Source organism: Arachis stenosperma, chromosome 8 (genome assembly GCF_014773155.1).
Source record: "Arachis stenosperma cultivar V10309 chromosome 8, arast.V10309.gnm1.PFL2, whole genome shotgun sequence".
Taxonomy (NCBI): domain Eukaryota; kingdom Viridiplantae; phylum Streptophyta; class Magnoliopsida; order Fabales; family Fabaceae; genus Arachis; species Arachis stenosperma.
In genome coordinates, this window is record NC_080384.1 from 47,570,247 (window position 1) to 47,584,106 (window position 13,860).

Here is a 13,860-nt window from a genome sequence, read left to right on the forward strand (position 1 = left end):
TGCTTTAGGTAATTACTCCGCTAAAAAATAAATTGAAAACTAATTTATCTATCAAAATAAAACTTTAAAAATATTTTTGAGTATTAATTTTTTTAGAATTAAAATATCTATTTTTAAAATTTTTAAAAATTAATTTAAATAATTACTTTTATTTTTATATTTACTTTTTTTTTAATTTGTTTAAAATAAATATTTATATACAAATATCTTTGTATAAAGATGATAATTAAAAATTATTAGATAATATTTTAGTTAAACTTATTAAATCGTGATCGATTAGTATTCAAATATCAACTTCTCTTGTAAAAAAAAAAAAATCAAGAAAATAACGAATGTTTTTGTTGTGATAAGGATTGTTGTGATAAGGATGAATGATGTGGATGATCATTTTTTATGAGACTTAGTTTACCAAGGGTGATTGTATTTAATCTAGTTTGAAAAAGTAAAGCCTTGCACATGTATAAATAGGGGCATAGGCTGAAACTTTTACACACACAAGCAATAAGAATTCTCTCTCTCTCTTTATATTGTCTATATACAAAATTCTTCCTCTCTTCTTTCTTTCATACATTAATACATATATGTAAATATATAAGTATCATATCTTTTATATTGAGATAGTAATTGTGATTAATATTGTTATCTAATCATATTTCTTTACTTTATATTGGTTACTTCTTCCTTATTTATTTAGTTATTTCATAACACGTTATCAGCACGAAGCTCTAATGAAATTTTAGGAAGACTCCAGGTAACAAATTTTCATTATGTTGAAGCTCTCTCATCTTAAATTTAATGCTCTTGATATATTTCGAAATAATTATTTATCATGGATATAGATGTTAAAATCTATCTTGATTTAATGGATCTTGGAGATACCATTAAGGCTGAAAATAATGCATTCCAGAAGGATAAAGCCAAAGCTATGATTTTTCTTCGTCGTCATGTTGACGTATGATTGAAAAATGAATATCCCACATTAAAAGATCCTGCAGATCTGTGGAAAGACCTTGACGAAATGTACAATCATCAAAAGACGGTTATACCTCCTCAAACCCGATATGTTAGAGAAAATTTTCTCGACCTTCCATATCTTGATTGTGCTCCTGCAGCAGCAGTATTGAGAAAAAGAATTTAAAAATGTTCTGAGTTAATTTCTTGCTTTCTTGTTGCTGAACGCAACAATTAGTTGCTCTTAAAAAATCATGAAGCGCGCCCAGCTGGCGCCGCCCCATTTCCTGAAGCAAATGCGGCAAATTATAACCCCAGAAGAGGTAAATGACAAGATTTTGATAACAAGAAAAATTATGGAAGGAAAAGAAATTATGCTCACAAGAAAAGATCTCACCAGAAGTGGGATAAAGAAAGAAATAATGGGTAAAGTAAATCAATTGAGGATAAATGTTTCCGTTGTGGTGGAAAGGGCCATTGGTCACGTACCTGTCATACCCCAAGGCACCTAGTTGATCTTTATCAAGCATCCTTGAAAAGGGATGACAAAGAAAAGGAAACAAATTTTGTTTCAAATGATGAAAATTTCATCACTCATTATGATGTATCTAATTTCTTTAAGGATTCTGAAGGAGATATTGGCTATTTGATCAATGATGGAATAATTTGATATATGTATGTGTTTGTTAAGTATTCATGTGAATAATTTTACTGTGCATGTACTTTTACTCATTTTATTATTATTATTATTTGTTTTTGAAGAAAAATGGTAAGGATATATTCTGAAGATATCTGCCTTGCGGATAGTGCAAGTTCGCACACTATTCTTAAAAGTGATATATATTTTACCCATCTTGTGCCAAAAGAAGAGTATGTTAATACTATTATTGGCTCAGGCAATGTGATAGAAGGCTCCGGAAGAGCTATAATTTTGTTTCTTGGAGGAACAAAATTTATAATAAATAATGCACTATTATCTACCAAGTCTCTGAGGAACTTGTTGAGTTTCAAAGATATTCGCTGAAATGGATATCATGTTGAGACAATGAATGAGGGAAATCATGAGTATTTATGTATCACAACTCATGATTCAAATAAGAAAGTTATATTAGAAAAGTTACCTTCACTTTCATCTGGATTGTATTATACCAAGATTAGTGCAATTGAATCACATGCCATTGTAAACCAGAAGTTTACTAGCCCAAATGAATTTGTAACTTGGCATAATAGATTGGGTCATCCGGGAACAACCATGATGAGGAGAATTATTGAAAACTCTCATGGACATTCACTAAAGAACCAGAAGATTCTTAAAACTAGTGAATTTTGTTGTGCTGCATGTTCTCATGGAAAGCTAATTTTAAAGCCATCACCAGTAAAGATTGGATTTGAGTCCCCTGAATTCCTAGAAAGGATTCAAGGTGATATATGTGGACCTATTCATCCACCATGTGGATCTTTTAGATATTTTATGGTCATAATAGACGCATCTTCGAGATGGTCACATGTGTGCTTATTATCTTCTCGCAACCTGGCGTTTGCGAGATTACTGGCTCAAATTATTCGATTAAAAGCACAATTTTCAGAAAATTCAATCAAAACAATTCGTCTTGATAATGCTGGTGAATTTACTTCCTAAGCATTTGATGCTTATTGTATGGCTAATGGAATAAGTGTTGAACATCCAGTAGCTTATGTTCACACACAAAATGGGTTAGCAGAATCACTTATTAAACGCCTCCAATTGATTGCTAGACCTTTGCTTATGAGAACAAATCTCCCAACCTCGGTTTGGGGGCATGCTATTTTACATGCCGCAGCACTTATTCGTTTGAGGCCAACGAGTTATCATCAATTCTCTCCTATGCAATTAGCTTTTGGCCAGCAGCCAAATGTTTCCCATTTAAGAATATTTGGGTGTGCAATATATGTTCCCATTGCACCACCTAATCGCACCAAAATGGGACCCCAAAGAAAATTGGGGATATATGTTGGATATGATTCTCCCTCTATAGTGAGGTATCTTGAAATACAAACTGGAGATGTATTTAAAGCCCGGTTTACGGATTGTCATTTTGATGAATCAAAATTTCCAACATTAGGGGGAGAGAATAAGTTTTCTGAAAAGGAACTTAATTGGAATGCATCATCATTGATGCATTTAAATCCTCGATCAGGGGAATGTGAACTAGAAGTTCAAAAGATTATACATTTGCAAAGAATAGCAAATGAATTGCCTTATGCATTTTCCGATACAAAGAGGATAACCAAATCTTATATACCAGCGGAAAATGCCTCAATTCGAATTGACGTCCCAGTAGGACAAGTAGCCACTGAAGCAAATTCACGCCAGAAGCGTGGCAGGGCGGAAAATGCTCCAATTCGAATTGATGTCCCAGTAGGACAAATAGCCACGGAAGCAAATACACGACAGAAGCGTGGCAGGCCTGTCGGTTCCAAAGATAAAAATCCTCGAAAGAGAAAAGAGGTAAATATTCCTGTTGAAAAAGACATAGTAAAGACACCTGTAGTTGTCCAAAATTCTGATATAACGCCAGAAGACGTTCAGGTACCTGAAAATTGTGAAAATGACGAGATCTCGATAAATTATGTCTTTACAGGAGAGAAATGGGACCGAAATAAGACAATTGTCAATGAAATATTTGCATATAATGTGGCATTAAATATCATGCATGAAAGTAAGAATCTTGAGCCAAGATCAGTTGAAGAATGTCGACAAAGAAATGATTGGCCAAAATGGGAAGCAGCCATGAAGGCTGAATTAGACTCACTTGCAAAACGTGAAGTCTTTGGACCTGTAGTCTGTACACCAGAAGATGTAAAACCTGTTGGATACAAATGGGTATTTGTGAGAAAACGAAATGAGAAAAATAAAGTTGTGCGCTATAAAGCCCGACTTGTGGCACAAGGTTTTTCACAAAGGCCCGGTATAGATTATGAAGAAACGTATTTCCCTGTAGTGGATGCGATAACATTGCGTTATTTGGTCAGTTTATGTGCATATCATAAACTGCATATGCATTTAATGGATGTGGTAACAGCCTATTTATACGGCTCATTAGATCGGGATATCTATATGAAAGTCCCTGAAGGACTAAAGATATCTAAACCATACAATGAATATTCGCAAGGATTATACTCAGTCAAATTGCAAAGATCTTTATATGGTCTAAAGCAATCTGGACGAATGTGGTATAATCGTCTTACTGAGTATCTGGCCAAAAACGGATTCAAGAATGATGATATCTGCCCCTGTGTTTTCATAAAGAAAACTGCATCTGGATTTATTATTATTGCTGTGTACGTTGATGATTTAAATATCATTGGTACTCCTGAAGAGATTCCAACAATTATAAAAACTCTAAAAGAAGAGTTTGAGATGAAAGATCTTGGAAAGACTAAATTTTGTCTCGGCCTGCAGATCGAGCATATAAAAAGTGGGATCTTTATTTATCAAACAACATACACAGAAAAGATCTTGAAGAGATTTTATATGGATAAGTCACATCCCTTGAGTACCCCAATGATCATAAGATCTTTGGATGTGGAGAAGGATCAATTCCGTTCTAAGGAAGAAAATGAAGATATCCTTGGTCCTGAAGTACCATATCTTAGTGCCATTGGAGCGCTAATGTATCTTGCTAATAATACGCGACCTGACATATCATTCGCGGTGAATTTACTAGCAAGATATAGTTCCTCTCCAACCAGAAGACATTGGAGTAGAATCAAACAAATTTTTCGATATCTCCATGGAACGGTTGATATGGGATTGTTTTATCCCTATGGATCCAAGTCATAATTAGTTGGCTATGCAGATGCCGGATACCTGTCTGATCCACATAAAAGGAGATCTCAAACAGGATACCTGTTCACATATGGTGGTACAGCTATATCATGGAGGTCCACGAAACAGACAATTGCTGCAACATCCTCTAATCATGCTGAAATACTGGCGATTCATGAAGCTAGTCGCGAGTGTTTTTGGCTGAGGAGTTTGAGTCAATATATTATGTCATCATGTGGACTGATTGATCAAAAGATAGCTCCAACTGTCCTGTTTGAAGATAATACAGCATGTATTGCTCAACTTAAAGGCGGATATATCAAAGGTGATAGAACAAAGCATATTTCTCCCAAATTCTTCTTCACTCATGATCTTCAAAATTAAGGGACAATTGATATCCAACAGATCCGCTCAAGTGACAATCTGGCAGATTTATTCACAAAGTCACTCCCAAAATCCTCCTTTGAAAGATTGGTACATGAGATTGGGATGCGCCGATTTCGAAACATTAAATGATGTCGGCAAGAGGGGGAGACTGTACTCTTTTTTCCTTGGTCAGGTTTTTTCCCACTGGGTTTTTCTTGACAAGGTTTTTAATGAGGCAGTCCCTATCACAAAGGATATTGTACTCTTTTTCCTTCACTAAAGTTTTTTTCCCATTGGGTTTTCTTTAGTAAGGTTTTAATGAGGCAATAATCCTAAATGGTCATCCAAGGGGGAGTGTTGTGATAAGGATTGTTGTGATAAGGATGAATGATGTGGATGACCATTTTCTATGAGACTTAGTTTACCAAGGGTGATTGTATTTAATCTAGTTTGAAAAAGTAAAGCCTTGCACATGTATAAATAGGGGCATATGCTGAAACTTTTACACACACAAGCAATAAGAATTCTCTCTCTCTCTTTATATTGTCTATATACAAAATTCTTCCTCTCTTCTTTCTTTCATACATTAATACATATATGTAAATATATAAGTATCATATCTTTTATATTGAGATAGTAATTGTGATTAATATTGTTATCTAATCATATTTCTTTACTTTATATCGGTTACTTCTTTCTTATTTATTTATTTATTTAGTTATTTCATAACAGTTTTGAGGGTTCACTTTTTTCTTTGAAAAAAATCAGACTAAAAAAGGGATTAATAATTAAATTCGTCCCAGAAAAATTATTATTGTTTAAATTAGTCTTCAAATGAAAAAACCAGACGAAAAAAACGAGGAATACTCTCTCTTACACACTCAGACACGCAAGTCGCTGCCCAGCAATAAACTCTCACACAATCACAACAAGATTCGGTAGAGGAGATTCATGCACAAATTCAATCGGAGCTTCGGATGAAGTGAACCGGCAACTACACCACAGTCGATGTCGAAGGAAACGGAGTTTCTCTCTCGCCTCGCCGCGAACCACCTCCACCTCGCGCAATTCGAGCCCCTCCGCGCCGTCCTCCTCGCCCTCCGCCCTCGCAACCGCGACCTCGCCCGCCGCATCCTCCAAACCCTCGTTGCCCGATCTGGCCGCTTCCACAACATCCTCTGGTCCCCCTCATGCCCCTCCCCTTCCCTCCTCACATACCTCTCCACCCTCGAATTGCTCCAATTCGATAACGCCTCTTCCCCTTGGGGATTCGACTCCGAAACGCTGCGTTTTCGCGCCGAGTTTCTGCTTTTCGTGCAGAATTTGATCGACCTGGTTCCAGAACCTTCGGATGATGAAGAATTAAGAAGGTGTAGGAGAGTTCTTGATGGTGTTTTGGAGCTTGGTGTGAAGAGGTTGAGAGTGGAAGGTGACGATGATGATGTTGGCGTTGGGGATTTTGAGAGGAGTGAAAGTTCTGCTAATGCGAGCGTTGCGACTGTGGTTGAGGAAGGTGAATTGATGAGTTTGAGGAGGATGGTTTTGGATCATGCGGGTGTTTTTGATGCTCTGTGTGGGAATGTGTATAAGCAGATTAAGCGGTGGGAGAGTGAGGACCGTGGATTGGAGGTCACTGTCAAGCGAGGGGAGGGTGGCGGAGTGGTGGTGGAGGAGGAGGAGGAGGGGGCGGAGGAGGAAGGGGATGTTAGGGTTCTTGGTTGCATACTGAGGACTATTCAGGTTATTCATTTGGGTGCTATGAGGGAGAGTCTTGAAAAGGGGGATACACAAGGAGCGGTTTCCCATATTCGGTTTTTACATTTTGATTATGGAGTGGAGCAATCTGAGTACCGGTATGTTGACAATTTCCCCCCTGAATTTCCTTAACTTTTTGTACATGGAGACTAATTCTGAGGAATTTGATGTTTTTGTATACATGATGAGTTTAATTACTATCTACTAAGAGTGCAGAGATTGTTGGTAGATTCTATTAAATGTTTTTGTTTTCTTTTACACTGGCATTGTGTGCAAAATAAATCTATATATAGTATGATTCCCATTCAGATGAGGAATTCCAGTTAATCTTGTGTGTAGTTTAGTAGTTTCGCTTCATATGATTAAGCCTGTAGGGTAGGACATCTAGTTTAGTGTGGTATCATGCCTTTTTGTATCTTCTTTATTTGGGATGCCCTACATTATCTTCTTTCTACGCATGTTTTGATGGCTCAATAACTTCGTTTGATCTGTATGTTGTTGAATATAGAAATAAGGGTATGCTTGGTTTTGTTTTTAATTGTGTTTCATGTCTTTGGTGAAACAAGGAGTGAAAACATCTAAAACAATAAAATACCTGAGGAGATTTAAAACAAAAATATTGTTTCAATTTTCATCATTTCCTTCACAAATCTTGTTTTCATTATTTTCTTCAAAAATTCATAGAGCAACAACAACAATAAAACCTTTTCCCCACTAGGTGGGGCCGATTATATGGATCAAGCAACATCAATACGCCCTATCATAAATCATGTTAGAAATTAGTCCATCTATAAGTAAATCTCTCTTGATCGTCCTATTCAGAGACTTCTTAGGTCACTCTCTTGACCGGATGCTTTGATGGTCTTCTCCCAACAATCAACATGCTCAAACCACCTAAGGTGAAATTTTACAATCTTTTTAACAACAGGTCCACTTTAACTTTCTCCCTCATATATTTGTTCCTTATTCTATCAATTCGAGTATGACTACTCATCTATTAAAACGTCCTCATTTTTTGCAACACTAAACTTATCTTCATACTTATCCTTTACCCCCATACACTCTAGCCAATACAACATAATTGGTCTAATTAGAATGCAGTGAAATTTATCCTTAAGTTTCAGATAAACCTTTTTTGTTGCATATGAAGGAAAACGCATTCCTTCATTTTGACAAATCTGCTTGAATCCTTTGGTTCATATCGTCTCTATCTCTCAATTATATTAAATATAACCAAGATAGTTAAACCTCTTGACTTTTGTTAGGGTGTTTTCTCCAATTTTCACTGCAATGTTTGAGTTTACCCCTTGTTTGTTGCACTTACACTCAATATACTCCTTATTGCGGCTTATGCATAAACCATGTATTTCCAAAACTTGTCTCTAAAATCCAACGTCTCGTCCAAATCTTCCCTCGATTCGCCTTTAAGGACGATGTCATCGGAGAAAAGTATGTTCCATGGTATGGGTTTTTGTATATGCTCAATAAGCACTTCCAAAACTAGTGTGGAAAGATATGTGCTTAGAGATGACTCCTGGTATAATCTTACACCAATGAGAAATTTCTCTGTTATACCACGTGTTTTTCTTTTGGCAATTTCTTCTCACCTTTCACCAGATTCGGAAATCTATAATAAGAACCCTATGTTGAGTACTTGAGTGGTCTAGCTCTCTCCTGGATAACTTAGCACTCAATTATTTGATTACTGCAAAGTTTCTATTAAATTTTCTCAACAAGAAAAAATCAATTTGAGAGCTTGTGAGTCTACTCTTATGTGTTATAAGGTGATCTTCTTGTTTTCTGAAGCGAATGTTTGCTATAAGAAACTCAAATGTTAAGGAGAAGTTCAAGATGACTTTACCCCGTGTTCACTAATCCAAAACCAAGACCTTGGTGTATCCCTTTTGTACCTGCTCCCATCCTTCCTATCATGTCCGTTTAAATCTCCTCCAAAAAAAAATCTTATCTTCCAATGCCTTGGATTAAACCTATTGGATCTCCCCAAAAATTTTTTTTTGTGGTGCTCTTCCAACCAACTTGTGGTGCATAGGCACTAATAACATTAAAGGTCTCCCCATCAATAGCCAGTTGGAGTGATGATCTGATCACCCACCTTTTTAACATCTACCACACCATTCTTCTAATGTTTATCAACAATAATGGCTACCTCGTTTTGGTTCTTCTCGTTTTCTATTTACCAAAGCTTAAAACTTGAGGTGTCTAATTCTCTTCCTTTGCCCTCACCCAATAGTTTTTTTTTTTTTTTTGTAGGCACATAATGTTTATTTTCCTTTTTGTCATGGTATCCACGGCTTCCATTGATTTCCCTGTACGTGTGTCTACACTCCATGTCCTAAATTGCGACTTGCCCACCTTTACATTTGTGAATTACCTTATTTACCGTTGCTCGTTACGAAAACGTCGGAACCCTTGCTCATTTTGCACTGCATTTGCGGCATTGATGCAACAACCTTTACTCATTTGACACTGCATTCGAGCCATACAATGCGTTGCTTCTGAACAACATAGGTTTAGTGCAATTCTGTGTTTGATCCTTGTCATTGGAATTCGACTGAGTTTTATGTTGGCTATTGATAGCCTAACACAACCCTTCTCTTTTATCCAGATTTGGGACCATGTAAAATGTTTGCAACAAAATGAAAATAGAAACCACGGAGTTCCTAGCTTCCCTTTTCATATTCAATAGAAAGATGAAACTTCAAATGCATGGTTTGCACTTGGGGACTTGATTTTATCATGAACTTCTATAAGCCTCATGTCTATTGTAGATACCTGTAAAAGCTTAGGGATCTAGGCTTATTTGACTGATGTAATTTGAAGCGGTAAGCACTTATTTTAGTGAACTACTTGTTTGGTCCTTGACAATTTCATTCCTCACTACTTTTGTTATTCTTTTAAGTCTCCAACCATGCAAATAATGGGACAAATAGTCTTCAAGATTTGAAAATAACAAATTTATCCGCAACCACTTCCTAATTGAACAAGTGTATCTCATTATTAAAAAATGTGGACATATGAATTCTTCATTGTGTATGGCAGGACAAATTTGTCACCATTTTTCAATTGATGGTGGATGAATTTGTCATATTAAATCTTTAATTTGTCTCATGATTTATGGTTAGGGACTTGAAAGATAAAAAGGTTATGAGGGACGAGATTGTCCAGCATGATAATTATCAGGGTCTAGTTGAGGTCTTGCCTCTTTTTCTTTTTTAATATTTTTTTCATTCTTTTATTTGTTATTCATGAAGTGATGGAAGAGGTTTCTTCTTTCTTATTTAGTTAATTTGTTTTCCCCTCCTTTTTCTCATGCAAGCTTTTCCCTATCCAAGATGTTAAGATCTAAATGTTTTATAATCCTTTTGTAGCATAGTTTTGAAAGATCTCCTGAAAGTGGTTTTATCAAGAACTGAAGAGTTTGGGGACTCTTGGAATACCATGCGTAATCAGTTACTAGGGATTTTTAGTGAAGCTCTTTCATCATATTGCAATGACATCGTTCAAATGATACAGGTACAAGCTCTCTTTTTTTCATGAAGATATTATGAGAACAGAGCTTTTAGTGAGTAGCATATATTCATGGCACCATTGCTAATATGCTATTGGATCTCTTCGACAAATTGTATTCTTTTATTGCTCAAGTTTAGTTTTTATTTATCTCCTGAGTTTTTCCGATGTATGGTAATTAAATTAACATTTTGGAAGTGCCAAAATTGGAGAATGACTTCATCATAGTATATTTGCTTCGCTCGGTTTGGATAGTGTCATAATAAATGAAACGGAGGGTGCTAGGAAGGTTACAGAGCATGTAAACTGTAGTAAATGCACCATGTAATCATAGGGTTAAGCTTGTAAAACTCCAGAAGCATAATAAAGCTGCTACTGTATAGCCTGTAGCTAGCTCATACAGGTTGTCATAGTTAGTTAAACTAGGCTACTAGCTTGAGTCACTGTCTAGTTAAAATCAACAGAAGTTTATTTTTTGAAATTCTCCATGTTTTACATTAGAAAGCCTCTATCTTTCTTTCCCCCCCCCCCCCCCCCCCCCCTTCTTTTCATTATATTTTCTTATCCTTTCTCACATTTTCTAATCAAACCAACAAGACTTTTACATGTACATATATACTGTATGCACAAGACATTGCTTCAACAGGGAAGCATGAAAACAGAGAGCAGAAAATAATTAGAATTCTCAAGATGTAATTTTGAGATAGCTCATTTCAAAGAAGGGCAAGGCTAAACTATTGCTGAAGCAAACAGAATCTTATGGAAATGCTTATTTAGCCTTTTAAGAGGAAGTTTGACAATGTATTATAGCATTCCAACTTGATCAATGAGGCCTTTTTATCTAAAAAATACATTTTCTAGTATCTTTGACTTTCTTCTATGATGAAACCAACTAGCCAGAATCACTACTCTTGATGTAAAATTAGCGTCTAACAGTTGAGAAAATAGCTTTTTTATGCTATAATTTTTTCCCTTGGACATTTTGATGTAAATGAAGAGTTTGCTCATTTAACTACTTTAAATCGTAAATATCAATTATTCTCTCCAGGGTATTCATGACGAGCTACTGTCTGAAGAGATAGAATTGGATAGAGTTCAATCTGACAAGTTTATTCCACGTCCTCTTGTACGTCTTCAAAGATATGTAGCAGAACCAAAGGCTAGTAAGAATTTAGATGATAAAGCATTATTCCCAAGTGAGGTAATCAGATCTTTTAAGACAGATATGTATCATTATGCTCGTGTTTCTGGACTCCATGTTCTTGAGTGTATTATGGATACAGCCCTGTCGGCTGTGGAGAGGGAGCAACTGGAAGAAGCAAGCAATGTATGTGCCTATCTTTTTGTTACTCTGCCAATATGCATATGTATGAATATTGTCATTCTGTTAGATGTTACATTACATTATTTTCTTTTGGGTGTGGGGTTTTTTTTTTGGGGGGGGGGGGGGGGGGTTGGGTCATTTTTAAACTTCTGAATTACCTAATTTAACCTACCATGCGGCTGTACTTTCAAATTCAAAGTTATATGCTTCTTGTTGCCAGGTCCTCCAATTGTTTCCCCATCTTCAGCCTTTGATAGCTGCCATGGGTTGGGATTTGTTGGCTGGTAAAATATCAGCACGGAGGAAATTAATGCAATTTCTCTGGACAAGTAAGTCACAAGTAATTCGGCTTGAAGAATCTTCTCTTTATGGTAATAAATCAGATGAGGTATTTTTCATCTTTCATTTTCAAAATGTGCTTCATGGGTGGTAATTAACTAAATGAAGTACTAGGTAGAATTCTGCTGAAAATTTTGATATTTCTGACAGATGTCCTGTGTCGAGCATCTATGTGATACCTTATGTTATCAGCTTGATCTTGCTGCTTTTGTTGCCTGTGTGAACTCTGGACATGCTTGGAGTTCCAAATTCTCATTGATGTTCTCTGGAAAAGAACAGCTGGAGCTTGGAGATGGAGATGTTTATTCTGATCCTTTTGTTGAGAACTTTGTCTTGGAAAGACTTTCGGTCCAAAGTCCTCTTAGGGTAAATAACCTATGTCAAATGTATGATACTGTAATGAGTGAGCTTGATGTTTTGCAGTCTTCGCGTAATACAACATTTGCTTATTATGACAGATGTTATTGACTTATATGTTATTTTATTCCCCATCTTCTATAGAAGGTCACCCTTTATACTGAGCACTTGAACGTTTGAACTTTATGCTTTTAATGATATATGATCTATCTAGAGTGGCAGTTGTGGTACTGTTGGGTTTGGTAGTAGAAAAGGGGCAAAGTTTCAGTGTCACTGTGTAGTTTTTGCCACTATTTGGTTGGAGCTGATAGATTTAGGTGAACTAGAGGAAAGGTGAAGAAGATGAAGAGAAGAAGTGAGAGCAGAGCAGAAAGAGAGAGAGATATCCAGAAATGTGAGAGTGATGATTTTGTTCTTATGATCAATGATACTGAGCTTACAGCTTTATATACATGGGGACTGATTTTAAGTTAGTTAGGCTCCTAATAGATTCTAGAAGCCACTTGCCTAATCACTCTCTAAACTGCTCAAGTTAGTTAGGGTCCTAATTCTGACTCGACTCTTCTAGAGCTTCTCTCTAGCTCACTCTATTAGGAGCTAATGCGTGCACCTTCAATGACATATTTACTGACAAGCATGTTTTGTGGGATAGGATTAGATGCTTAGCATCTTTTTGCTGTAAAGCTCATGATCTTTATAGGGCTTTTCCTCTCAGACATGCTGAGAGATCGGAAAGTTATGTTTTTATAAATTAATCTGTTGGTTGTTTTTCTTTTGTATAGGGGAACCTTATCCCCAATAATAGTGATGTTGTTTTGTTACCTTTATAATCCTTTGGTAATACTTCTTGTCTCATTCTGTAACACGTTCTTAGGTGATTCTTAACCATGTAGTACTTGAATCTTGACTTGTGCATGGTAAATATACAAACTGGGATTTGAGAATTGATTAGGAAAATATATATTTGTTAATATGTAAAATACAAAGGACATCACTCAAACTTAAAAGATCTTCTAATAGATTGGAAAGCTATCATTGTTAGCTTTTTGTTTTTTATTTTTGTTCCTGTATTAGATGTCTGTTGTTCTGGTCTTCTTATATTGTATCATTCTTCTTTCATACAGAAAAGAACGGTATATTGGTTTCTATTTTAAACTTTTCAGATTGGGATATATTATGCATGGATATTTTAATGTTCATATGTTAGTCTTATCTTCTGTTGTACAGTCCTGACTTTACAGTCTTTGTTAGGTACTTTTTGATGTTGTCCCAGGCATAAAATTCCAAGAAGCCATTGAGTTGATCAGTATGCAACCCATTGCCTCTACTCTAGAAGCTTGGAAGAGGTGTGCTTATGTTTTCCTTTATCTCTCTGAATGGTCTTTAGAGCCTCTTGAGGTTAAGATGGATATTTGCAGTTAAGGTGGCTGGA

The 13,860-nt window shown here is 36.0% G+C and overlaps 1 protein-coding gene across 4 annotated transcripts in view; it reads left to right on the forward strand.

The window, feature by feature from the left end:
- Positions 1 to 5,967: 5,967 nt before the first annotated feature.
- Positions 5,968 to 13,860, forward strand: part of LOC130944509 (uncharacterized) — a 29,904-nt gene continuing 22,011 nt past the window's right edge. The window contains exons 1-6 of one of the 4 annotated variants that reach the window (XM_057872851.1): positions 5,968 to 6,978; positions 10,270 to 10,414; positions 11,457 to 11,735; positions 11,953 to 12,120; positions 12,222 to 12,437; positions 13,680 to 13,774. In XM_057872851.1, coding sequence (XP_057728834.1) covers positions 6,134 to 6,978; positions 10,270 to 10,414; positions 11,457 to 11,735; positions 11,953 to 12,120; positions 12,222 to 12,437; positions 13,680 to 13,774 — 1,748 coding nt within the window. In that variant the 5' untranslated portion in view covers positions 5,968 to 6,133. Of the gene's footprint in view, positions 6,979 to 10,269; positions 10,415 to 11,456; positions 11,736 to 11,952; positions 12,121 to 12,221; positions 12,438 to 13,679; positions 13,775 to 13,860 lie in introns of those variants that run through there. The other 3 variants (XM_057872852.1, XM_057872853.1, XM_057872855.1) reach the window with 3 other exon arrangements.